The sequence below is a fragment of the Anomalospiza imberbis genome, chromosome 7 (assembly GCF_031753505.1).
Source record: "Anomalospiza imberbis isolate Cuckoo-Finch-1a 21T00152 chromosome 7, ASM3175350v1, whole genome shotgun sequence".
Classification (NCBI taxonomy): Eukaryota; Metazoa; Chordata; class Aves; order Passeriformes; family Viduidae; genus Anomalospiza; species Anomalospiza imberbis.
In genome coordinates, this window is record NC_089687.1 from 4907806 (window position 1) to 4935721 (window position 27916).

The 27916-nt window shown below is 38.7% G+C and overlaps 1 protein-coding gene and 1 long non-coding RNA gene across 2 annotated transcripts in view; one reads left to right on the forward strand and one right to left on the reverse strand.

The window, feature by feature from the left end:
* LRP1B (LDL receptor related protein 1B) overlaps nucleotides 1–27916 on the forward strand; it is a 633449-nt gene that overhangs the window by 249072 nt on the left and 356461 nt on the right. Inside the window, exon 3 of the mRNA XM_068195161.1 lies at nucleotides 11696–11833. Within this exon, the coding sequence (XP_068051262.1) occupies nucleotides 11696–11833 (138 nt within the window). The remainder of the gene's footprint in view (nucleotides 1–11695; nucleotides 11834–27916) is intronic.
* On the reverse strand, nucleotides 12084–16562 carry LOC137476815 (uncharacterized). The gene is made up of 3 exons (XR_011000628.1): nucleotides 16335–16562; nucleotides 12463–12573; nucleotides 12084–12182 (listed from the first exon to the last, which is right to left on the reverse strand). It is a non-coding gene; the product is annotated as an uncharacterized lncRNA (long non-coding RNA).

Genomic DNA, 27916 nt, shown 5'->3' on the forward strand with positions numbered 1-27916 from the left:
TCTGCAATTTGCACCTGTCGAAAGCTCCAGGAGCTGCTGGGCAGGTGGGTAAGGATCACATCTGGAGGTGCTCCTGCTCCTGGCCTTGAGTTCAGCAGCATCTTCTTTCAGAAGGAATGAAGCTGGATGAGCTGGAGGTTTCCCCATGAATTTCATTAATACTTGCTCAATAATGGGGGAAGATCTGCCTTGAAAGGGCTAAAAAACACCATAGCTGTGTCTGACACAGGCTTTTTGTCTGCTGTTAGCAGGAGGCACTTTGGGTTTTGTGTAGGGAAACTGATACAGCCAGGACTGAATCACCTTCAATAATGCCTCTTCAGAATTATTCTAAGAGCACAAAAATGAGCAGGGAGAGCTGTTTAATTTTTTGCTGGTAAACATGTGAAACTATTTTTCTCTCTGAGTTGTAGTACCTATAACACTACAAAGCCTTTTAGAAGTCTCTAAGAATTATTAATTGAACATTTCCTGTGAGCAATACAGCATTCTTTTGCCAGTTGTTCTAATATTTTTGCCCATCTGAGGTGTTGTTCTCCTATTTTCATCACTAAAGAAGGGAAAACACAGGGATGTTGTGAGAGATGGAAATTTTACTGGGATATACACACCAACATATGTTATTTTTTTGTTCCAAATGAAAGAAATTCCAGGTCACTTTATAGTTATGGGCCAATACTCAATCAAATAGGACCCTCAGTGTTTGCACAACACAAAACCCTGCCATTTTTATATTTTTGACACACTGTAAACTCCAACAAAGCTGATTAAATCTTTTATAGTGTTTTATTTTGTACTTAGAGCAATTGAAATTGGTTCTCATCCTTTCACTGCATGACTATGTACAAAAAAACAAGTAAGACACTTACTTTAATTGGATGCAATTTATATGTCTGTGTACAAAATAAAAATGAATAAGTTTATGATTGCACACTGCCTAACTTGGTTTAAAAATGCATGAGAACTATTTCTAAGTTTCTGTGTTAAAGCTGAATTAAACATATAAGATAATCTTTAAAATGAATAAGTAATACAGATTTTTTTTTTAAAGCTCAAATACTTAGACAGTGTTGGTCCTCAAAGCTAATTTTTCATGTGATTATAGAACACAGCATTTTAATGGTAAATTTTTACCATTAAATAAATAAATAAAATGTGCATGTTGATATTAACATCATCTGCTGAAACGTCTGAAAGCATTGCAAATGAGATGAAAACTCTGTGTTTTGCTATTTAAAGTTAGGAGTTAAAGTATCAATGCATGTTCTGGTCCTGTCTTGTTTTTAAAAATGTCTTACATTACAAATTTCATCCAACCATGTGAAATTTTATGTAATTTAGGGCTTGAGAACTGTTTGTGTGTTTGAATTCCAGTTCTGCTGATGGAAAAGTGAGCTTGGTGAATTCCTTCTCAGTCCATAGACATTTCTGAGGTTGTGTGGGAGTGCATAACTGTTCATAAGGCGCAGGCCTTGGGTTTCCATCAGAGCTTGGTATTGCGATGATCCACTAAAATCTTCTTAGAAGGGAATCTTATTTGGCTGCAGTTTCGGGGTCTGATGAAGAGCTGAGCTGGAACTCGATGGAAAGAGAGGAGTGGTGTGTGTAAATGTGTCACACACACAATGTCAAATAGACTTTTTAAAAGGTCTGTTAGGGGTGCTGCAGAGCTTTGCGTGGCTGCTGCATCCAACTGTTCCATTGCACGACTACACTGCTTGATAAAGGACATTTGCAAGTGACATTTATGCACTTTGGCTATGTAACCATCTATAACACGAGTGTTGATGTGTTACAATCTCGCTGGTGTTGGGCATTTTAATTGTTTAGGTAATTAACGCTTTAGTTCACCTCGTGCCATTTTCTCAGTGAGAGCCCAGCAGCAGCCACTGCTGTGCCACACACAGACATCAAGTCACTACAGCAGTTGACACAAGGCTGCCTCGAGATGTGTGACACCAATTAAATCAAAATCTCCAAATTAAAAATAGGTTCCTTATAACTAATGAGGAGTGACCATCTACATGAGAATATATTCATTTTTTACTTCATTGATCATAAATTATTGCTGTGGTGTGTTGTAGTAAATCACCAAAAAATCCATTAGCAAAGCTTTTTTTGTCCCTGCAAGTACAAAGAATATTAATTATTTTTGCTTCCTGAGAACATATTTTTTCTTTTTCTTTCTCCTCGTCATTGACAAATGTTTGCAAAGCCATTCCCTAAAAATAACCAGGGAATATAAATTATCCACGACTTGCTGGTGTTGGTACATACAAGGACCTCCCTTTATATTCTGATAAATACTACATGCAAGAGCTTAGTAAATGTGTGGATTATGTTTTTAATTTTTAGGGTCTGTGGCAAAGAGCACAAATTCTCTCATCTCTGTGAAGTTTTACTGCTCAAGCTGAAGCTGTGGTCATTGAACAAGATATAAAATGCATTGATGCATAACTGTATTATGTTGGACCATTGTGATGGAAGATTGTAATGGCAAGAATTGTTTTATTGTTGTTTTTAATAAAAAAAACAAACTACTCCATCACTGAGATTTGCAAGACTAGACAGAGATTTGATTTTTAAGAAAAATTCATGCTAGATACATTCTCTTGTCAGTTCTTCATTCTTTCTCCAAAGCCCTAACCAGTTTTCTCTACAGATAAATATCTTGATTAGTGTTTCCTGACTGCAAAGAGGGTTTTTTTGATAGCTTGTGTGAGATAATGCTTTAACTTCCATACTATCTAATATTGCAAGACTACATCTTTTCATTTACAGCAATTTGAAATGAAAATTCTAAGGTGAAAGGTGAAATTTCAGAATATTTAAGCCATATCAGAGGACTAAAAACTATGGAAGATGTGTTTCTTCTATCTATATTCACAATTCCAGGTTATTATAGAATGGGGAATGGGAAAGGTGAGGTACCATATTAGCATGGTAGTAGGTCATATGTGCATATGAAGCAGTAGAGAGAAGGCTTTGATTTAAGCAAAATGGCAAAAATGAGGATATTTGTCTTGACTTTTGTAAAGACTGAATTTTTTAACCTGTTCCATAGGAATGAAAATGTCATTTTGCATAGGGGTGCAACCCTGCTGACAATAACAGTAGACATTCCAGCCTCATCAATTCTTTGAATGTATAATTTTCCCTGACATCAGAAAAAAATGCAAGCACAAGCGTATTTTATACTTTAGGTGCTTGTCAGTTCCTCTATAAAGTAAAGTTACGTGTTTGTGTTACCCTCTCCCCTGAACTTAATTTTCATTCTGGTACAGTGTTGCAGTGTTTGAGCACTATACATTTATTAATTTATTTATTACATTGAGCTCCTCACACCAAGAGAATGAATACTGGAACTCCCCGGGCTACACTAGTCTCGGTTCCTCTCCTCTTCTCTTTGCCATCACTTACTCTTGTTTATTTCTGTAACCAGACAGGCTGCAGAGCAGTAAGGATGAGGTAAGGTTTGGTGTTCCAGTTGTGGCCATGGATTTCACTGATCACCCTGAACATTGTTAATAAACAAACAAACAAACAAACAACCTCCAAGCAAAAAAAAAAAAAAAAAAAAAAAAAACTCATTTTGTTTGTATTCAATCCAGAAATGGTTACATTTAGATCTGTTCAGTGAAAAAAATAACCCCAGTCTTGTTGAATGGTAGCATTAGATGGAGGTTGGCTGAGTAGGTGATCTTTTCTCTCTTTGCTAGGTGAATTTTCTAGTTTGAGATAGTCTGGGGATACAAGACATCCAGCTTCATTTAGGACTAGAGATGGACTTTGCTGTTAATGAGCTGATTTTACTATTATCAATCTGAATACCTGCATGGCTTTTATAGCTTTAGTGGCAATGTTGATGTTAGGTGGAAACTACACTTACTTCAGGTCCCAATTCTGGTGGCTGCTCTTGGCCTGAACCCCCCAAGAGCTGTGCTCTGCCTCCAGCCCCCCCAGCCTGACGCTGCCCAGAGGGATTTTTGGGTAATGTTTCAGTGCTGAGCTGTTTCAGAAGGATTCCCTCCACCTCTTTTTTCCTCTCCATCAGCTTTTGTGCAACCTTCAGCACAGCTTTCCCCTGTCTCCAGTGGCCATCAGCTCCATTACAGGGGAAAGGATGAGTCCTGTGGCTCTGTTAATTATTTACATCTGTGCAGTGAAGATGAGCAAGTGTCTGACACGCAGAAAGCAGTGAGAAGGAAACAGAGCCAGAGGGGAAGTGTTTGCTGAAAAGCCATCTCAAACAGAGCTGACAGAGCCCTTAGCGTGGCACTGTGCAAACAGGTTTGAAATGAAGTATTTAAAAAATCAAAGCTGTTGTGTAATAGATTTAGACTGTCTTGCTGTTTGCTTGTCTGGTGTGTACAAACCCACACAGAGGAGAAGGGGAGTGTAGAGCATTACTCTAAAAGTGTGATGCTCATAAAGCCAATATCCATATGCTGTGTGCTGCACCTGTGAGTTCATTTGTGCACAATTCTGGTGCTAAGGGTGTCACAGGAGTCCAGGAATGGGAGTTTTGTCAGCCACTGTGAGCCTTGTTAAGCTTTACAGCCAGATAACATCTTGAACTGTTTTGTCTGCTGTAATGCACAGAATTGGGAACCATCCTTTGGAAGGGAAATTTAATGTGGATTTAAAAAAAATATTATTTATTATTATTATTATTATTATTATTATTATTATTATTGCTACTATTATTATATTTATTGACTGACCAAATTATATACCACAGAATAATTTTGGTCTGAAAAGCCCGATAAGGTTATTGAGTCCAGCACCATTGTGTTCACCATTAACTCATGTTTCCAAGGGCCACATTGTCTTTTAAATATCTCCAGGGATGGTGACCCCACCACTGCCCTGGGCAACCTGTCCCAGTGCCTTTTGAGGCAGAAATTTTTCCCAATATCCAATCTAAACCTCCCCTTGTGCAAATTGACTCCATTTTCTATTGTCCCAAAACTTTGGAGAAGGGACAGACCCCACCTGGTTGCCCTCTCCTGTCAGGAGTTGTGCAGAGCCACAAGCTCCCCCCTGGGCCTCCTTTTCTCCAGGCTGAGCCCCTTTCCAGCTCTCTCAGCCTCTCCTGGTACTCCAGACCCTTCCCAGCTCTGTTCCCTTCCCTGGACACGCTCCAGCTCCTCAAAGTCTGTTGTGTATGAGGAGCACAAAACTGAGCTGAGGATTCAAGAGGAGACTTAAACTGAGCAATGCAAGCCCTTGATGGGATTGGGAATGTTTGGCTGGGGTAGCTGTTTTGGTTGGATTTGGGAATGTTTGGCTGGGGTAGCTGTTTTGGTTGGATTTGGGAATGTTTGGCTGGGGTAGCTGTTTTGGTTGGATTTGGGAATGTTTGGCTGGGGTAGCTGTTTTGGTTGGATTTGGGAATGTTTGGCTGGGGTAGCTGTTCTGATGGGATTTGGGAATGTTTGGCTGGGGTAGCTGTTCTGATTGGATTTGGGAATGTTTGGCTGGGGTAGCTGTTCTGATGGGATTTGGGAATTTGACTAGGTAGCTGGTTTTCTGCTGCCTATGCAGAGCAGAAGGAGCTGTTGACATCCCCCAGGTGAAGAGCAGACACTTGTCACCAGGTGTGTGACAAGTGGAGCCAGCACAGATAACTGCTGGTCAGACTGTGGTGACTCAAAGGCATTTTCTGATTTCTGAAGTTCTTCATTTTCTCTTTTGTTTCTGTTTGCTTTGGTGTTGGTTTTGACAGTCTTAACTCCTCTCTTAGCTTTGGTCATAAGCCATGACTTCTGTGTGCTGGAGCTGCATTTGCTCACTTGCCAACTCACAAAGCCAGTGGTTGCCACTGATTTTATTGGTTTTTTTGAAGCGTTATTTTGGAGATAAAATGCTGTGTCTGCGAGGTCAGAGTTTACACTTCTTGTGCTGTTACAGCTCAGTACTTCTACTTCACTCTTCTTTTCAGTTATCCACATCCTGCTGTAAATGTTTATTATTCTCCTTACATGGGCAGCTGAATACCTGATTTGATTGAAGGTGACTTCAAATTTATATTAATTATCAGTCTGCATGGTTGAATGAAGCATGTGGATAAAAGTAACTATGGCTAAGGGGTTACTTATGCAGCATAAATCCTTATTAAATATGAAATTCTTTCTTTGTATATATATAAGATGGCACAGAGTAAGGATTTTAAATCATTTCCATACATTTATCCCAGTGTTTCAAAGTCTTGGTATTAGAAATGTGCCTCTAGTCTGTGTAAAAATTGTCTTTATAAAGCAGTTGTCATACCATTAGATACCCCATGTGTTTAGTTTACACTTACATGAACCTATAAATACAGCAATTAATACCTGGTATTCAACCTCTTGTGAGAGTTCAAATATTTAAGTTAAAAAAAAAAAAAAAAAAAAACAAAAACACAATACAAAACCATCTAATTTTCCCATAAAAACAATGTCTTCATTAAGGTACAGTATGTCTTGTCTTGGCAGGGGCAGAGACATGACTTTAAGATGTTGTGATTATAAGTATTCTAAAAGATAAGCACTTTTGAAATCTCTGGTTTTTAATGAACTGGGCAGAATATAAATCAAAAACCCCACCTGTGAGAAGACTACTCACAATTAAAATTGTATCAGATATTTTACGTTACTTTGGCCGCATGTTGCAGGTTTTTTCTTGCTGCCAAGAGTGATTTTTAAAGAATAAAGTTTTGAAATCAAATCTGCAGATTTAAATGTCATCTTCCACACTCTGAGTCACAGTAGAAATGGTTCACCAGCAGTGCTTTGGAGGAAAGTTAACAGAGAGAAAAAATCCTCACAATTTTATATTTGTGTTTGACAAGCCATATACTCTTATCTACCATAGTGTTTTCATTTAAACCCATATTTATCCAGAGCGATCCCAAAATTTGTGTTGATTCTTCTTCTTTAAGATAGAATTGAATTCAAAGGCCATGGAATAAGGTTTTGTTCAGGATAACTGCTCACTGTGGAGAAGATTCACTCCAACAAGACACTTAGGAGAGCAGGAAGGATGTGCAAGTCACTGATGTACAACACCAACAGGAATTTTGAAGACCTCCCACAGTTTGGTAGAATTAGTTCTCATGGCTGAGGACAGCCCAGGATTAGAGCTGCTCAAAAACCGCTGGTCTTGAGGTAAATTGGACACAGTGATGTAAAAGGATGTACCACAATTGGCTGCCTCGTCTCTTGCTTAAAATTCCAGCTACTTGCCGAAGTTGTTCAAGGAGAAAGTGCTTTGTATAAACATAGCTGAGAGAGACAAAGGTGAAAAAATGAACACAGAAGTAGCAGCTTTGATGCTTTTTTTGGTAACAGTTGTCAAATAGGAGCACCACTTATTGAATTTCCAATAAATGGATGTGTATGTTTTACTGTAATTTAATAACTTCCTGTGAGCCTTGAATTTGTGTTGTGTACCCAAGTACAGATGGAAATTTGCAAATAGCCTTTTGTCATACTTTGCAACCCCCCTAAACTTAGTATGTGAAGTTGTACCTTAATTTATGTTAGGTTAGAGAGAATGTTTCTCTAAGAGAATGTTTTCTTCAGAAGAAGGAAATGTACATAATAAAATAATGTCCATTCATAATTTTGGCTAATTAACAGTAGTATACATGGTAATAAAAATAGTGGAAGTAGCCAGTTTGTAGAGCCTTAGTTGCATTCTCCAGTTTGAAATGTAGGGGAGCAGGAGCCTGAGGTGAGGCAGGCAGAGTTTTCATTAAGCACAAATTCACAGATGTCCTATGAGGAGTCCATGGTGAAATGTCTCTGCTGGTTCTGACAAAGGCCTTTAATACATTCTCGTGATGCTTCTTTAGTGTGAACCCACAGTTTGTGATTGACTCCTTCCCTTGTCTCCTCTTGGAGGACATCACAAGCACTTCCTGACCTCTTCCCAACCCTCCTGACCGGAGGGTCCCTTCCCTGAAGGGGCTGGAGCTGGATTCCCTGTGACCTGCACAGGTCTTGCCAAAATTCTGTCCAGTTTCCCTCCAGTGAGTGTGACCCGGTGTGACCAAATCAGAAATGGCTTTCCCAGGTCATTTGACAGCCAAAGCAATCTGGACCCGATATTAATCTCTCTCTTGTTTCTGGCCTGTCTCTGGGCACAGGTTGTTTTCTGGAGATTCGGGGAAAGCAGCAATAATCTGTGCACCTGGAATGGAATGTGCCTGGCCTTTGCACCCTCACCAAACCTGACCATCACCCCCTGTCCCTAGGGAAGCACCCAGTCCCCAAACACCCTCCCCTAGGGCTGGGACAGCCCTGCCTGCAGCCCTGGGGGGCTCCCCCGTGGCCCTGGGGGGCTCCCCCATGGCACTGGCTCAGCTTCTGCCGCTCAGCTCTTTCCCCATTCCTCTGCCATCTGTTCCCAGACAATTACTCACAGAAACACTTGGATATTCTGCTTCCTGAGCCGACTCTCTTGAGCTGCTTGCATCCTCTTTGCCCTCCAAGCAGCGTCCCAGGATGAATGTTTGAAACATCGAGATGTTGTATTACCATAATTGCAGCCAGTAGTTTTGACTATTTTTCCACCAACTGGCAAACCTAGGAATTATTATGTCTTTTGAAGGGAAGAAAAGACACCATCAGTCTTTTATATTCTTAGCATTCTTGCACTGATGTAAAATACACCGAGATTATTTTGAAGAAGAACACTTTTAAATTCCTTTTCCCCAAGTTCACTTGATAACACTGCCAGAAGTAGCTGTCTGTTAAAGGGAGAGTGAAGAGGTGTAAACAAGATAAAAAGCTACTCTTCTTTATTTGCATTAGGCATTTCAGAAAGTGCAGCAGCTGGGAAGGATTCAGTGGAAGAAGCTAGTGCTGCTTCAAAGGCATCACAACATGCAGCTTGATTTGGCTTTTTAATTTTTTTTTAGATTTTTCCAATAGAGGTCATAGAAATTGTGGGCAGGGAGGCCTGCTGTTCTATTCTACTGGTGTTGATGGTTGAGACTTATTACCATTTAGAGGTTTTTTGCAGACAAAATAAGTCACAAAGCTTCTATAAAACAGGACTTTTTGGGGCTGAAGCTCATCTTCATTTTTAAGTCAAGTTGCCTTCCAAAGCATGATGCTTGTAACAAGTCAAAAATACAAATGAATTTATCACATGAATAAGGGAATCACTTCCAATCTTCTCCTTTCACAAGTGGTGCAGAAAGTTTCACTCAAAACAAAAAATTTGAGTAATACTTCCTGGAGTGATATTCAGTGTCCCATCCTATGTTCCCAATCAAAGAAATATTAATTAGGAAGCTCCTCTATTAGTATTTTGAGTTAGACAATATGTATATAATTGCACAATGTTTGTGTCCTGGAGGAATCTTGTATTTTAAAAACAAGTAGCATCAAATCAAAAATGTGATAGATAGGAACCTGTCAGATTAGTCTATTAAAGGTTTAAATGTTAATCAGAGATTCCTTCTTTCACTCATTAAATTTAGGATATATGTAAATATGTTTTTATAGTTTTGGTCACAGTCTGAAATTTTCTGTTTGCTAAAGCATGAAAACCCTCTAGTGATCTAAAGTTTATAGTAGTGTAGGTACCATGGTTGACATGCTTCACAGATCTATTTTTTTTTCAAAGAATATTCTCTGTATTAGAAGAAAACACTTTTTCACTCCTCACATTCTCACAGATGCTCCAACACAAAGAATAGGCAAGTTATTACTGGCAAATCAAATAATTAATTTGCTTTATTTATGTGTCAGGTGCCTTCAAGTACTGATGCAGCTGAGGTGGGAATCAAATGAAACCTTGTGGTTTTATATTACCTACCTGGCACTGAGCTTTGGGCTGCTTTATTTATGCTCTTCCTGGAAAGGTCTGCAGAGTCAAACCGGTCCTGGAGGAGTGCCTGGCACTACTAGGGGTTGTAGGTACTATAGATACATGGGATACTTCATGGCATGAAGTGTCCTGCCTCCAGGGTACAAAATGAGCAATAAAGTGCCTAAAACCCAACTCTCTGGTTCTCTCTTCCTCATTACCATAGTCAGCAAATCCTGACATCTAGGATCAATTTTGATCAACTTTCAATGTTCTGTTGTTAAGTTCTTTGTGTATTTTACTGAAAAATGCAGGGAATGTGTTTTCTTTGTGAAACATTTTAATCCCTCCATATTTGAATTGCGTGTGTTCAGCCTGGAGCATGGTGAGGATAGTTTGTGTTTTATCCTGGGAGCACACAAATCCTTTGAGACAGGGTACCTTCATCCCCACAAGCACTACCTTTCCACCCCTAGACCCAGCATGCTGTGTCCCTGTAATCAGGAATTCCTCAAGGATGCCAGTGGTGTCCCTCAGGGGTGCAAAGTGTGGAGCTGGAAGGTCAGAGGAGGGAGCAGGGCACTGCATCCCATTTTCCTGCACAAGAGATGGGCCCTGTTAGGGGTTCCTGCTTTGCCTGGGGAAGGAAGGCACTGCCCTGTGCTCTTGGGGGTTTTCTAATTGGGACAAATTTTGTATATTAGATTTTTTATTTAATGGTCTGTGCTGAGAGGCATCTCAAGCACATTTGTTATAGAAGTTATAGATTCCCCTCAAATGGTTTGTCCTGCTGACTCCAAGAGACAAGACTTGAGAAAGCTGAGATTTTTCAACTTATTAATTAGAGGGCTTTCAGCTACTGATAGTGATTTCTGTCCTTCCTCCTGGAGTTAGTGCCTTGAGGGAGGTGAAAGCATCTTGCACTTGAGCACTGTGCATCCAAGGATAGATTTCCCTAAAGGACTGTTACAAGATGCCAGAGCTCGTCACAGACCCAAAGCTCCAACACAAGAATTCCAGGAGGTTCAAGTTGTTTTCCTAAAAAATTCCCACCCTTTTGGCCTGTGAGTAGCTAATGATATACAATGTGTAAATTATGGTTCAACCTCTAACTGAGCCAAACCCTTCAGACCTCCAAATGTTCTTTGCTGTGTTAAAAATCTGTCTTTATAGTGTGGAATTATGGGGGGAAATTTATCAGTCAGAACCATTTCTGAGAGATAAACAAAAGTGATTCTCAAGAGTCCCTAAGCTCCTCGAAACTCCCTGAACCAAACACTTCAGGGAAAAGGGGACAGAGAGAAGTGATTGCAGGTGGGGTGGTATCCCAAAGGGAGCAATCACATCATCATTATCCTCCCCCTTCCATCCTGGACTGTGCAGTTTCTGAGGCAGTCTCCTGGGCTGGAGCAACAGTTTCTTTCATTTAATGCAGCCACAAAGATGTGACATTTATATGTTTTTTTCATAAATATCTAAAATTATCTGCATAGCACAATAGTGGAAGTAAATACTGGTAACTATTTCTCATTATATGACTCTTGATAGGATATTCACAGGTCAGTTGAAAATCTTATGGTGCTTTTTAGTGTCTACAAAGCTTATTGTAGCAACTGCAAAACACCTGTATTTTAGGAAATAATCCTCTGAGCCATTGATTTGTAATTGCATTAATTATTTCTTGATGACTGTATGTGTGATAACAAGGCCCTAAAATCTTCCAAATGAACAAATTCTTCAAAATGAACTAATACACAGAGTGTCACCCTTAGCTTTAAAAAGGAAACAAGGTGCAGAACTTTCTTTGCTTTAAAAAGGAAACAAGGTGCAGAACTTTCTTTGCCTTGTGGTGGATGTAAAAACATATGTAAGAAATTTTCCATCTGTTCTTTAGGTCCTGAGGAATCAGATTTCAAGTGCAGCCCAAATTTCATCAGCTGCATTGGCATCAACAAATGCATCCACTTGTCCCAGCTCTGCAACGGGGTCTACGACTGCTCCGATGGCTACGACGAAGGAGTTCATTGCAGGGGTGAGTGAAAATTGCTTTGCCCTCAACTCTTCCACTGCATTTTCTTTCTTGAGTTCAAAGAGAACCAGAATCTACTCCTTGGGAATACATATAGGTATATATGTGTGTGGGAATATATGTAAAACATCCAAAAGAGGGCTGATAAAAACGCGTTTCAAGTTAATTCTAAAAAATATTTTGTGTGAACCAAATGCAAGTAAAAGACACACAGAGATTTTCAGACTTTTCCTGCCTTAGTTGCTATGATGGAAACTCTTCTATCAAAAGAAGGATGAGGAAAATTTACTGAGCAAAAGTTGGGCAGCACAAACAATGTTTGCCACAATGAATTTTCTTTTCCTTATAACTTCTGCTTTAAAAACAACAACAAATTAAAAAAAAAAAAAAAGACAAAGAAAACCACTGAAAAATATATTAAATTTGCTATGAGCATTATTTTGCATGGAGGACTTTGTTTCAGGAGGGTTTTATGCAAATAATCTACTGTTTAATAATGTAGTCACCAAATTCTGACAATGAGAAATCTTAAATAGAAATTGGCGAAGGTCAGGTATTTAATAAATCAACTCAACTGAGATGACTTTTTGAGGTCTGCACTGGGGATAGCTTTAGGGCCAAATCTTGGATACTTTGAATCAGTTATTTTTAATAAGAAGATTTCCAGATGAATGATTGTTGATGATTTTCAACAGATCTCATCTTCTAAACCAGAAATTCAGAGACAGGTGCTGGGACTTCTGCTGCAATGCAAAATGACAATACACAGTGAAAGATACAATTAATGGTAGAGTTCAGAAAGTTAAATTAGAATTTAAAATTTCATGTGGACATATTTTCAGAGCTGTCAGAGCAAAATCTAAGCCCACACCAAAAAATAAGCCACATGGAAAAAAGAAATTAAAATTAGGAAAAAAAAAAGCCATCTGGAATTACTCAGTACAATACTGCTGACTTCACAAAAATACAAATAGTTATTTTTACATAACCAGGTGAGGATAGAGGCTGTCATAAAATATATGAAAATTCTTATTCACAGTGATAGGAATCACTTCTTTTCTTGAAGGCTCAGCTGTTTTATAGTCCTTGTTCAATGAGCATTACACAAAATCAAAATTTGTTGCAGCATATTGGGTTTAGCACTGGGCTTTGCATCCAAAGAAAGCCCCAGAAGTTAAAGTGGGCAAAGCACTTTTTGGCCTATACTGAAACTTTCTGAAGTTGCAGGTGAGTGTTTTTCAGAGAATAGCATTGATTCATTATTTTCTGTTTAAATTTACATTCCTCAATATTTCATGGTTTTCTGTAAATTACTCTAGATTAAAAGACAGAGGATTAAAAATCTCCAGTGCTGAATAATTATTATACTATAACTGTCTTATATTTTTATTGTATTTTAAGTCTTTAAACCACAAGATTAGTGAAATCAGAAAAAAAAATATAGACTAAAAGTATAATCCTATGTTAGTGGCAATGACATATGTTTTGCTTTTCTTATTGTACATCTGTCCTGTATTTTGGAATGTGATAGCACATAAAATACCCAATCTATATTCACGTCCTTTTAATTTATGCTCAAATACACTTTGTAAGGTTCATGTTGATTCCCACTCCTTTCTTTATTACCATACATGAATATGAAAGCTTCCCAGTGGAAAAATTAATGTCTGCTTTAATAAATCACCATAGAACTTGGTAAAACGTTCTAAATAAATATTTCTGCTAGACCACACAGAGCAACTACATAACGAAGTGTCACACTGCCTCCTCATTTAGGAAATGGTTAACAACTCATTAATATTGATTTTTGTGGCAGTTCCATGTTTTTACATGCTTATTAGGGGCAGAATTGAAAATATCAGTGGACACATTTCTGTCAACAGAGCCAAAGAATATAGAAAGCCATAATTTTACATTATGATCCTGTAGTTTGTTACAAACAGCTGCAACTAAAGTGTCATTATGTTACATTCCTGTATATCGAATATTTGGTATGAGGTCCTTATAGTTGTTATTATTCTCTCTCTCTCTCTCTCTCCCTCTGTATATATATATATATATATATATATGTATATCTGTTTATCAGAAAAATGTTTGGGTAACTTTTGAGTCATTCCTCATTACTTTCTGAGTCTTTAACACACAATCATATTTTGGATTCATTTACGTGGCCAAAATTTGCAAATTTACTTCAGAAATCCAGCCAAACTATTAATTTTTCCTTTATGTTACAAGAGTGGCATTATCAATTGTGCAGTAATTTACAGTGGTCATGTGAAATTTGTGATCGAGGAAGGCAACAGCAATTTCTCAATATTGAATTGCAAGGAGCCAAGCTGGTCAACCAGCTGGGTTAAAATCATCTCTTGCTGGGGACACTGATAGTGCTGTGTAAATAAGTCACAGTCCAAGCACCTGGAAAATCATTTATGGTTTGAAATATGGGGGTGTCACCAGGTCAAAGCCCATTTCAAGGCACAGGTAACTCCAAAGGGGTGAAATCTCTAAGAGCTAATGGAGGATAAGCATCCAGTAAGTGGAATTATTCTAATTTCTTTCTCTAAATGTAACATTCTCATGTTAATTCATTATTAAGGATCTTTTAGAGTTGTATTCAGGCCTGCACCTTTCCCTGGCAAGGGGAAATATGGTCATTGCTCCAGTGTGAAATGGTAATGTATGGGAAATTTCAAGGAAATAGTAGTAAATACAATGACATTCCTGTATTGTCATCTTTTATTTCAGGCACATATGCATTTTTTGCAGGTGAATGTAATGCATAAATTCAGGAGAGGTTGTGGCAATATGAAATAAAAAATGTTTTATTATGCATGGTTGTTTCACATTATGTGTTCCAATGTCCTTCAGAGGAGAAAGGGGTGTATAATTCACTGGATTTAAACCTCAGAGCATATAATGGTGATAAGACATCTGTATTTGGTCATTTTGGATTCCTTTCCATTTTTTATCTAATTGAAGAATGCTTTGGAGAGGTTGAATAAGGGAGAAATCAAAATATATATTAACCCCTCCTATAAAGCTTATACTTGGGCTGTTCAGCTTTCTGAAAATTCCAATAATTCCAGCATGATCCAGCCCTGCTGAATGGGGAGTTCAACCCATCAGCTCATGGGAGAGTTGCTAAAGCTCAGACAAAATTTACCAATGCCAAAACTAGAGCCAAGCTTGAGTAGTTCTAGTTGAAGACTGCTCCAGATCTGCTCTTGGCAATTAAACTTCTTTCTTTGACACAACTCTTCAGGCTTATTTGGAGAGCCAGGCCTTTATTTCAGCTGCATTTGCAGCCACTTTTACTGCTCAGCTGAGCAATGAGCTGAGAAGTCTCCTGCCCCAGGGAGCTGCCAAATTATGGCAAACTGAACTTTTTAGCTCCAAGTCTTTCTTTCACAGGGCTCATCCCAGTATGGGGCTGGAGCTGACTGTGGCTCTGGTGAGTTAAAGCTGGGCTCATGTGGCTGCAGTCTGATTTTGAGGTCTTTTGAAGGCTAAAATACTTCTTCTTATTTGGTTTTTTTCCTCCTGAAAGTATTAGGAATGACTCAGGCAAATCTCTGTTATAGGGTAGTTGGAGTTACCTGCTCTTGAGTATGTAAAGCATTAGATAGAAGTATTAAGAAAATTTCTAGAGAATTCCAGTCACAATCCCATGAATGTTAGTAAAGGTGAGGGTTATTTTGTAGGGCTGCAGAGATGGACAGTTTTATAAATCAGTGCTTTATATATCTGTATATGGCACATAATTGAAAGTGGTGTGCCAGAATTGGGATTTGGTCTGAGTTAGTGCTATAGGGAACTAAAACTTGTACAGAATATGGAGATCTCATTTTTTAATTAACTAACTTATTATTTAGTAGCTCCTGGAACATCTGTGCTAATATTTTAGCTTTCCAGACAGAAAATGCTAAAAGAATACTACAAAAAAATACCAGTGCAAATACAATCCTTCCAAGTCTTCAGATTATTTAGATCTTTATTAACTATGATCTGAACCATAATCTCTGTAATCTTTAATCAATAAAATATTCAAGGGCAAACTCTGGATCATTTAGTATTAAAAAACTGCAGAACACACATTGAGAAGTTTTGGCCAAAAGTTGTTCTGTTTTAGCAGCCTATAATCAGAGTATTGTTTTTCTGTTTAGGCTTTTTGAATGAATTGTTATCAGAAGATGAAGATAAATGCTGCTATTACTCAGTCATGTTTTGTTCTGGTCTTTCTACAGCTGAAGCACTGGGAAATTTTAAGTAGTGTTTGCCAGAGGGAAAATAAAAATTTCAGAATTTTAAGGAAAATTCAGACCTTTCAAGAATGATGCAAACATATAAATCTGAGAGATATGGACCTACATTTAGATCCCAGTCTTACTATTTTTTTTTCCCTAGTGCAGTTGTGTAACAAGGTAACAAAACCCCCCTAAAACAGTCAGGAGTTATAAATGTCCCTCCGTTTTCTCATGAGAGTTTTTCTGGAAGTAATGCTCACCTGCATCAGAATTCCCTGTGAACTCATTTGATTTATTCTGACAAGCCTTAAATCACTCATCCTTTAAGGCTGTGATGTACAAAGCCTCACATGAGGTTACTCAATCCTGGAATCCCCAGGAAATCTCCCAGAGCTCCTGATGGACCAGTGGGGCTGCTGAAACCATTGGGCAACATTTGGAATGATTCCCACTGTGACCACTCTGCATTCTGCATCAAGGCTTCCATTTGGATTATGAGGCAGAAAAGAGAAAAAAGTGAGGGCATTAAAATACTAAAAAAAAAAAAAAAAAACAACAAAACAACAACAACAACAACAAAAAAAACACAAACAAAAACACAAAATCCTGTGTGGTTTTGCTTTGGAATAGAGCTGCTAGTAAAGAACTCTATTTGTCTGGCTGAAGGCTCAATTTTTATAGTTTAGTATTATTATATGTCCTCATTTCAGCATCCAAACATCCAATTTCTTGTATATTACTGTCTTTCCTATATTTTTGCCTCAATAGAGCATGATGTGGCTCATTCAAATTAGCCAAGGTCATTTAGTCTATTCTACTGTCAAGACGAAGAAGTCATGGGCTTGGTGATTTAATAACTTTCCATCACAAAATCCTTTTGCAGCAAAGCAAATTAGAGGAGGCTGGTGGGGGAAAGAGCAGTGGAAGACATTTGAGTGATGTGATTTCATCCTACCTTGATGGGCTGCTGCTGAGGAGTTTTCAGGCTAGAATTCACAAAGGAAAGCTGTTGTGAAGGTATCAGCGTGCTCTCTGTGGCAAATTAAGTGTAGGATTTAAATGTTTGGCCATTTGTGACGATAATGTGTGACAGCAGGTCATTAACTGGTTCATGGTTTGTAGAGAGTGTTCTGGTCATGTCCACTGGAGGAGCAATGTATGTCCTGTCTGCTCCCAGCCAGGATTTCCATTTCAGTTGCAGTGTCCATTTTCCTGAGAGAAAATGTTGGCTACTGTTCCTTGCTGGTGGAATCAAGTGTTGGTCAGGTCTGGCCTCCCTGACCAAATTTTGGTCAGATTTTTTAGTACACACATGCTTTCTCCAGGGCACAGAAACCCTGCTTGCAATAGCAAATGCAGTGTTGGATGGTTAATCCATGGAGTTCTACATTATGAAAAAGAGGAGTAAAGATTATTACTCAAATATTTCAAGTTTCCTATGATCTCATTGCCCAATAAAATGCACAAAGTGTAGCAGACATGTTAATCTATCATATTTGAGTTGAGATGATGTTTGTTAAGAGGGCCACTTAGTGGTTGTTAACTCGTTCATGGACTGGGCTGCAGAAGAGGAAAGCAGCTACAGTCAGTGACTCAGGGGATGGGAGGGAATGATCTGAGAAATCTTTATTCTACTTGCCAGGGATTTAGGTTAAATGCTATTTATTGTTGTCTGCTGTTGTTGTTGCCTGCTGTTACTGTTTTGAGGCTGCCCTTTTTTGAGAAAACAAACATTTAGACTCATATCATGAGCATCTCCTTTTCAGTTGTACTCAAGATGTTTTATTACCTTTCTGTTGATTAGTGTGTAGAGTTACCTGTTAATTTGTCCCTGCTAATAAGCAAATAAGCTAATAAAACTCCTTAAGGAGTAAGAAATGCAACAAGCTTTTTGTATGAATAAATCTCAAAGGATTTTTATAAAGATAAATACTCTGGGCATAATCTCTGCATCAGGACTTCCAAAATTATTTGCATGGCAAGAAAGCCCTGACACTCCTAAACTCAGCCTGTGAGCAGGAATTGTAGCTGTGTAGCTGCTGCCTGGATGCCATTAGATCACATCACAGAGTAAATCTTCAGTGTATTTTCAACATCCAGGCATCAGAGACAGCTTTTCACCGAGCAGAGACTGGGACCTGACACCAAATGCTTGTGAAGCACTGGTAACCTTGAGGCGTAGGGAGAGCGACAGCACAGGGTCTGTCTTCAGCTATCACCTCCTATATTTGAGGAGATGGGATAGCTTAGACATCCTGAAATCTTATTTAGAAGGAATAATCCTTTTTTTCAGTTTCTTTTTTGGGCATTTTTTCCTCCTTTTTCTCAGGATATACATAAACTATTGCATTTAGACCTCCAGCGTGAGATTTTAATTACTATTTCTTACATTAACTAATAGTAAAATTATATCTGCTGAACAAAAACACATCTGAGGCATCTGTCCATCAATAAAACATGTCACTAAATTTCCATGTACTCTTTTTTCAGTGACATTATTTGCCTATTCATTGCTTCATTCAACAGTGTTAAAATAATTGGGCAACCTGGTGTTTGAAGTGAAAAAAAAAAAAAAAAGTGACAGGCATGTGTGCTGAAAAACGTGATTTTGGTCCTCCTAGAGCAATTTATAATGTCAGCCTAAATTTACAGAATGGTATCAAATTGGAGACAGAGAAGAAGAAGGAAAAGAGCAAATTCTGGGGCAAGCATCACATAATTTGTCAGAAGTGCAGTTGTCAGTTTTCTGCCCCAGGAGCCCTCAGCCAAGCTACACTGTAAGACTTGGTTTCAAGTTCTTCCACTCCTTGCCTGGGGGGATTTGACTTCCCAGCTCCTGATCTTCCCAAGGTGAATAAACAAATAAGGAAACTACATCTGTTCTGTGAAGGGGGTACTTTTGCTCCTCGGGGCTCTTTTCCAGGAGCCATAAACAGTTACACATTTATTGTACAAATACTTGAAGCTGCAGGAGTGTTCATTTGCATTTGCAGAGTGAGTTCTGGCCTCTCACTTGTTCCCATCTCAGCACTTAGCTGTGTGTCATTAACCAAAGCGGTAAATTCTGGGAGCTGGGGTAGGAGTGTTCCTACCTGGAATGCAGATGCCTCTGCACAACATCCACCTGCCTGACCACCTGTACACAGAGCACAGCAGATTCTGCATTTTCACACACTGCAATTCATAGCTGAAATAAGGAGAAACCATATTTTTTTCTTCCAGACAAGGGCCTTACTTCCCTACCTTTCCCCACTTCTTGCGTTTTTCAATTTTAAGCTCATGGAACTGTATAATCCAAAAGCCTAAGTCATTCTCAGACTGTGTAATATAGTTTAAAAATTAAAATTCGCCATTATTGCTGAGACTATGATAAACAAGCCAAGATGTCACCAGCAGTTTTAAGTGAGATTGATACTACTCAATGGTGTGAAGTTTGCTTTGACACATTGAGAAATTACTCTTGCTCTTCCACTCAGAAGCAAGAACATGCACAGAGGGTACAAAAACTGATTTTCAGAATTCATTATACCCTCTCAGACTCCAGTCATCTTTTCTCCACAAAATTCTATGAAAGTGTGACTTAATCATTAACTCACTGCAGTAATGCTCATGATTTTAGTTATATGACAAATGTACAGATTAAAATACTGTGAGATGAAACTGAGTAAGTTAAAAATTGTGGGCAACAGGGGAAAAAATACCTGGAAGCAATCAAGTGAAAACAGAAAACTGGGGGAACACAGAGCCCAGTCAATAGCAAGGTTTCAGTAAAATACTTTATTTAAGGGATTGTCAAGCAGAACTACTTTAAATCAGTATTCTCTGGAACTATGTCCATCAAAGAATAGGAACGTGTTCCGAGTGCATTGACTCCGATAAGAAAATAAAGAAGCTTCCAGCAGATTCCATAACTTAAAAATACTTTATCTCTTGTGAAAATGAGTGGGTTGAAAGCATTATTGCTGTGCATGGGTGACAGGATATGAATTGTGTACAAGAAGGAAAAAAAAAGAAAATTTGTTATGATGAGATGAGACCTGAGTGCTACTGGAATGAATGGTAGCATTTTCTTGGGTTTAGGCTTCTGGATAGGGTCCATCCAAAAAAAAACAAAAAACAAAAAACAAAACAAAACAAAAAAAACCACCAAAACAAAAAACACCAAAACAAAAAACAACAACAACAAATTTTTTGTTGTTGTTTTTTATTCAGGCGCTGTAAGCATTTACATGTGTGGGAAAAAAAAAAAAAAAAAGAAACTCTTGGTGACTTTCCATCTGGGGAAGAATAAAAGAATAAGCCATATTTAAAGGTCAAGATGTGACCAGACCCTCTCTCTGCAAATCAACAATATTTCAATAGTTTCTGACACTCAGCTGTTGAAAAAGGCTGCTGCAGTTGCACTGGCTTCTCCCTGAGTGTCTCTTTCTAAGGGTGGGATACCCTGGTGGAACAAATCCTATGAAATCAAACTTTTTGAGACTATATTTAGCATCTTTCTAAAATACTTTCTGTCAGTCTAGTCCTTCTTAAAATCAGTTAACATGCAGCAAAGTACCAGAAATGCAGTTTGGAAGGTAAGGTGTCTTGTACATGGGATGGATTACTGGAACAAAGTACCAGTGCCCACTTTCTCCAAGGAAGTGTTGGCCACTAGGATTGAAAATGAGGAAAAATTAGCAGCAGTCCAGATTATGATTCCAACAAAAGACTCATTCCACACACAGTGATTTTCTGACTTTTCAGCTTGGTTTTCACACTCGTGTGAGTGAGATTCCACAACAGCTGATGTCACATTCCCAGAGCAGGATCAGGAAGGGAGAAAATGTCTGTGTTTGCAATAAAAGAATCATTCATAGTGGTTCAAGCCCCAAACATATTTTTTAGCCCAACTATACAGAAGGTCAAAATCCTCACTCATTAAGAACTAAAGATGGTCTTTTTAACAAATGCCCTGTTTAATTACCAGCAGGCAATTCAGCACAATTAGTTGCTGTCTAAGGTACTTTTTTCTTTTTTCTAATGGTCTTGCATATTTCATAGCCTCTTTCAAAACCATGCATCAGCTGGAGGACCTGCTACTTGTTTAATTGACTTTTTCCCTCTCTTAATGATGTGCATCTCCTGGAATTTTAGCAGAGATGAGTCCAGCTTACAATTAAAAAAGGAAAAGACAGTTCACAATACTGAAGTAAAAGAACATTTGGTTGTTTTTTAATAAATTGAGCTTTTTTTTAATCCACTGAAAGACAATGAAGCAGAACTGCACAAAATATTTATGTGCAGGTAACTTTTAGGTTTCTACAGGAAAGACACGAGTATAGTTTTACTTTCTCAGACTAATGGCACCCAGTGGCATCAGGAGGATAAAAAGGAATGGGAATAAGCTCTGTTCTGCAAAATGTTGCATAAAATGAGCACAGTTACATTAAAACAAAATGATTCAGACATCCTGAGGACTCACATTTAGTGTACATGGACACTAAAAAGACTTCTGTGAGGCACAACTGTTCTGCTTTCTGCCATGAGCTGACACACTTTATGTTAAAAAATAATTAATGAATTACTTATAAATTTAAGTGGACGCAGTTTGAGGCCCATACTTCTGTTTTGTGGTAAACTTGAATGTCCTGTATTCAAAAAAAAGTGAAGTGAGCCCTTCAGGACAACCTGGGAATGCATCCTGCCCTTCCCATGGGATCTGGATGTTTTGATTTTTAGCGAAGAGGAAAAATAACCCAAACAAACCCAAACCAAATGTGATGTTGGTCACAATGTCTGCTATTAAAGGATAAAGCACTGTGCTCTTCAAACTGTAATTTCTCTCTCTTGATCCTAATGGAGAGGGGGAAAGCCAGCTTTAAATAGCAGAGTGGCTTTTAGTGACATGGTGTGGGTTACAGTTCAGCTGGAGGAAAATGGGGATCATGGAGGGTCCCTCTCTGACTGAAAAGGTTACTGGGCCCTACACACGTCTCCTGTTTGGGTCTCCAAAGGAGAACCAGATGAAAGGCAAAAAAGATGCCCTCACATGATCCCCATAAAAAACAGCCTTTCTGCTGTTTGAAAACTTTTTATTTTGAAGTCCACCAATTTCTTGATGTCTGGAAACTGCAGCAAGGACATGAATCATTCCAATGGAAAAAACAGTCAAGTTTTTGGGATATAAATTTCATGTTAAATGCAGAAATTTTCAATCTCATGATTTACATCTCTTAAAAAGTCCATTCATTACTTGTAATTTTATTTACTGCCAATCGAGGATTTTTTTTTCTTTTTGATGCCAAAGGTGTCTTGAGCTGAGAGGAGCCATTTGGAGAATGCCTCAGGTTTTCTAAGACTCATCACAAAGTCAGAAAGAGCCCTTGCTGTATCTAAAGGATGTATGTGCTCCATATGAGACATCCCTGAGGATGTACACAAATCTACCAAGTTCCCAGCTGGAGAGGGAAGCTGGGCAGGATGTAAAGGCACACAGAGCTGGACAGGAATTGGCTGGGTGTGAACCCCACCTCTGAAAACATCCCTGTACATCCTCAAAACAGGGACCAGAGAGCTTTGAAAGGGTTTGTCCCTCCAGTGCTGGCATTTGGAAAACCACTCTGTTGGTCTTCCAGCACCACTCCTGGTGTTCACCAAAGGACCCAGGAAGCTCTTTTCCATAGATGGACTGTGAATAACAGTAGGAATTGCTGCTGTGTTAGAATCATCCCCAACTAAAAGTACTGTGAGTGAAATACGGTTGTGGTTAAGGGTACATCTGCAGGCCTTTGCTGCTGGCCTCAGCTGCAGAAGTGCTGCTCACGCAGGGCTTTTTCCCCTAATGAAGACACAGCTGTGCATTTAGGGCTTGACAAAGAGTGTGATTAGGGATTCTAGACTTCCAGAATAGTTTATCTGCCTTCAAAAAGAGTTGTTGTTAGCGACTAATTCTTGGAGAGATTCGTTATTGTCTTGTGCTGAGGGCATTTCTGGATGGTAGAAGCACAGAAAAGCTGTGGCAGTTTAGTAAATCTTTGTATTGTCCAGAATTTATATCCTGCTTCATTTGATGTTGGGGTCTGGATGAGCAAGTGAGAGTCTGTAAAACCGGAAAGCATTAATTCAAATAGAAATTACTGGGTGTTTCTTGGTTTTGGCTGGAATCTTTTTGCCACTTCTTGTCTCACCCGTGGTAGTAGCATTTGCTGCAAGGAGAGGTGAGCTCAGCTCAGCCATGCTGTGCTGATTCTGGGCACAGAACCTGCTGTGCAGTCATCTTCTTCAGCTGTAAAGCACATTCTAGCCTGAATTTCTGCTCAGGAGCTCCCCTCCCTGCATGCAAGGATTATAAATGGAGACCATAATTTGTTTGGAATATGTAAAATATGTCTGAGGCTTCCAAGGAGCTGACAATGCTGATGTTCAGCACTGTGAGTTCTGCTGGCAGGTAGCTTGGAGATGTTGATTATAGTGCTAAACATTGCTTGTACTTGCATCTGGTTGTTAAAAAAGACATTTTTTTGGGGGAAAAAAATGTGTGTTGCAAAAAGATAACATGATTTTTTTTTTTTTTTTTTTTTTTTTAATTTAATAGCCTTTAGACAATGAGTTGTGGAGTTTTTAATACAAATCAATCTAGATGGTTTTAATTTTGTTGTGTACAGAAGGCTGGAATATTTGTAAATTAAAAAGTCATAGGTGAATTTTAAAAACAATTTGATATTAGCTCTTTAACAAAACACCACAGACTCTGCCTGATTTAATTATAAGTATAGGTTTTGTTGTGTTCCCATGCTGATGTATTTTAAGAGGAGAGTTGCAGAAACCTCCACTAAATCCATGCTCTACATAGAGGAGTTTACTTTAGGAAAGGTCAGACAATATATTATAGAATTAGAGCTTAGAATTTTGAAAAATTAGATTTTATTGATCGTGATAAAAATGTAAAATAGTTGCTGGAAATTAAGAACAAATAATACTTCATTAAAAAAAAAAAAAAAAAAAAAAAATTTGAAAAGTCCCTGCATTTGGATGAGAGCTGTCTTGTCCCTCTGATATTATAATGAAAACTCTTCTGTGCAAAGCACAGATAATTGATGAAATTGGGAAAACAACAGTTGATCAAAAACTTTCTGGATAAGGAGGAGGTGAAGGTGGTGCTGAGATGAAGGAGACCTGTTGATCCAGGCAGGAAAATGCCCAAGGGAGAAGGAGAGCACTGTGCTTCCTGAAATCACAGAGTTCAAATACAGAATTTTTTCTGCTCTTGTATGCTCTGGACAGATTTTCCAGCAGGCAGGAAATAACCTGGATGAGTAGGGCTGGTCAGAAGCTTTGAAAGCACATCTAATGTTGCCTGGAATAGACAGCCAGGCCATTATAAAGCAGCATGAAAATTGTTTTTACCTCAATCCATGTGTGCTTTTTAAAAAAAGAGATGTGTGTCACCAGCTGCAGTGAAATTTACTTTCAGAACATCGTGCAAAAACTTCTCTAGTCTCCTCAGAGGGTCATCTAAATATGGATGTTTTCAAGGAAAAAAAAAGATGATCGATCCAAAACCTGCAGGACAAAGCTTTTATAACTGTGTTGAAGTTTTTTAGAATTCATAATATTAACTCACATTTCTCGTCTATTTTTTTTTAATTTTGGTTTAAATGATGTTTGTTTTAAAATTTGTGGATACTTGATACCTTTAAACTCAGGGATGTTCTGGAAACATGGAAAGGTCTAAAGTGAAATGGAGTTCTTGGCACATGATGGAGTTGCCTCTCGTACTGGCCATGGTATTGGCAGTAATTTCCTAATTTCCCTTCCTAATTACCTGTATAGCTGGCTGCTGATGGATTGGAGGTTTCCTGTGACAGAGGAATGCCTCACTTGATAGAGGGGATCTGGTTGTGTAGTTTGAACTCCTGGGCACTGAGGTAATAATGATTACCCTATAATAAAAATAATTATGGCTAATCACCCCAGAGACAATTATCACACACTGAAGTGTGTGCATAAGGGAAAACATGTGGTTGTTCCATGGAGCTGGGATCAATGAGAGACCTTAGGGTGGAATACAAACACCCTGGCTGCTCAGAACACTCAACAGCCCCTTCTGTGACAAAATACACTACCAAGAGTAGGGAAAATGCTGCCTCCTGTGCCTCAGTGAAAAACAAAACCGTTTCTAAGAGTTTTGATTGATCTGCAAAATGAAAGAAAGTTCAAGGGGGAAAACATAGCACAGACTGCACAAAAATTTCAACAGTGCTCAGCACTTCAGTGAGAAGAAGCAGAAGTAAAGGAAGAGATTTAAAAGAATGGTTTAAATGTTTGCTTTTTCTCCTTGCTTTAGAAGTTTGTGTAGTAAGAATCAATGGCTATTTGCCTTTTAAGTCCCCATAATCTCTTGGTGGAATGAAAATTTGAGAATTTGTTTCCCTGGCACAGTCAAATGCTTTGTGGATTTATATTGATGAAGATCTGGAGCCTCTTTGCAGTGGTGATATGTGCTTTTAATCCATCCATCTTTCAGCGATGACAAAAAGCGGCTGCTCTCGTTTTAATCATAAAGTTAACTTCAAAAAGGAGATGTCAGTAAGTAAAATAAAGTGATTTTTATCTTTTAATATCACTACAAACTCATTTTTTATTGATAAGTGCCAGAAAAGGTTGCAATCATTCCTCATGGCTTTAAAGCCATAGGACTTCAGTCTGGGCACATTAAATCTGCACCAGTGGCTTTAAGAAGGTGGCAATTACCATGTGGCTTTTGTTCCTCACAGCCAGGGAATGATCAAGTCCATAAGTACAGGATTCAGGTATTTTAATCATCACCAGGAATACTTAAATCTATTAATCATTTTGTTGTTGTTTGACTAATGTTCTGTCATTGGGCTTGATTTGCCAATGCATTCATTTGTTGCTTGTTATTTTATCATTGAGTTATAATTTCATTATTCCCTGACCTTCTTTGTCCTCTGCTCCTGCAATTGCAGTGTAAGGGTGGTTGATGCCATTTGGACAGAATTAAAAACAATCCAAACTTTTGTTTTCCAATGAAGCTGCACGGAACATAAATCCCAGTTAGGTTCACCTGATTTTCTGCTGTGGTTACACCATGAGTGCTGGCAAAGGACCAAACAGTGAGACAATCCAACGTGGAGGGAGTCTGGGTAGGCAAGGAGCACGGTGAGCTAGGCATCTCCTCCATCACAAATTCACTCAAACTGCAGTTTGGGAACTGTTGAAGACTGGATTGTTTTAAAACTGATAAGCCAGATATGTTGTATATATGCATATTTTTTATATTTCTAATATTGCCTCAGAAGTTATTCCCAGCAAAATGAATTGGCTTCTGTTTAACTGCAAAATGTCTGCTACACCTTTCCTCTCCTCATTTGGTGCTACAGATTGAAAATTTAAGATTACTTTTTTTTTTAGAGCACTTCAAAACTAATACTATAGAACAGTTATTCATAGGGTAAGGGAGAACTTTTTATGCCCTAGTTCTCACTACATAGTGAAAAGCTGATGTAACATTTTGAAAACAGGAATTTAATGCACTTCAAAGTGTTTGAATTCCAATATTCTGAATAGTTCATGGTTACTCTGGTGCATTGATATAGTTTTCACCCACTATTTATATTTTACACTTCTGTGAAGCCAGACATACTGTAAAGTCTGCCTCAGAGGTCTTCCACTTCAGCTGCAAATTAAATATCCTGGGCATTCATATGTTATCATGTGTATCTAAACCCAGACCAAATTATTCAATCCTTCTACCCACAACTAACATTGCAATAATGACAGTTAATAAGGTAATGGATGCAACACCCATGTGATAAACTTTTCTTTGGGATAATGGGACTGTGTAGTAAAAAAAAGAAAAAAAAAAAGAAATATCAAAACCTTTCACCTCTGCGGGATTTTGTATCGTTCCTATTGGAATCACAGGAGAGATGAGGAGATGAGAGAGACTGTCCTTCCCTGCCCTGATGCCTCCAAGATAACATGTTTTTGTGATTAGAGAACTCACCTGTTCACCAAGGTTAATAGTGGTTTCAAACAGTGGCTTCTCTTTGCTGTGTATCCTGCACTGCAGCAGGATAATAACCTGTTAATGAACAGTTCTGCCTGACAGCTCTGTCTGGGCTTAGTGGCTCAAAGAGAGCCTCCATCCCCGGCAGGAGCAGAGGGTTGTGCCTCTCCTACACTGTGCCCGCACCAACGGCCAGGGCATTGACTCCATGCCTTAAAAGCTCACTACAGACCTGGATCCAGCTCCAGGCCTGCCGTGGAGGATGGTTATTATCATTGTTAGTTAACTGCCTTCTCCATCTGTGCATCAACTGTGGGGAGATCCTCCCAAACAAAAACAAATCTGGCGGCTGCATGGAAATTTCAAGCAGCTGTGTCCTACATAGGTAGGGTTTTATGTGTGCTGCTGCTGAGTGCTCTGCAAAATACGCCACCACTGAGACCCTCTCCTGGCTCAGGGGGCATTGGGAATGTGATCTGCTAAAGAGAAAATTAATAGCACAGTGAAAGAGGAATGTTTGCTTTTAACAGCGCTTTTATCTTTCCAGGGCTTGTTTTTGTTTTATTTCATTCATGTAATGGCAGAAGTAGGAATGTAGATGTGCCAAAGCAGATCCAAAAGTAGGTAGTCTAGGAACACTTCAGTTATTCATACAGTGGCAGCTTGAGTCTGATTCAGTGATTGTTGCACAATTTGGTTCCTAAAAGCTGTGTGCAGGGTGTTCTGTGCAGCATGGAGGGCAGTCTGGTACCTGGATCAATGGCCTTGTTTGTTGAAAGGGCACCAAAAAGTTCCCCAGTGGCAGTGGGCTAAAGGGAGAGATGCTAA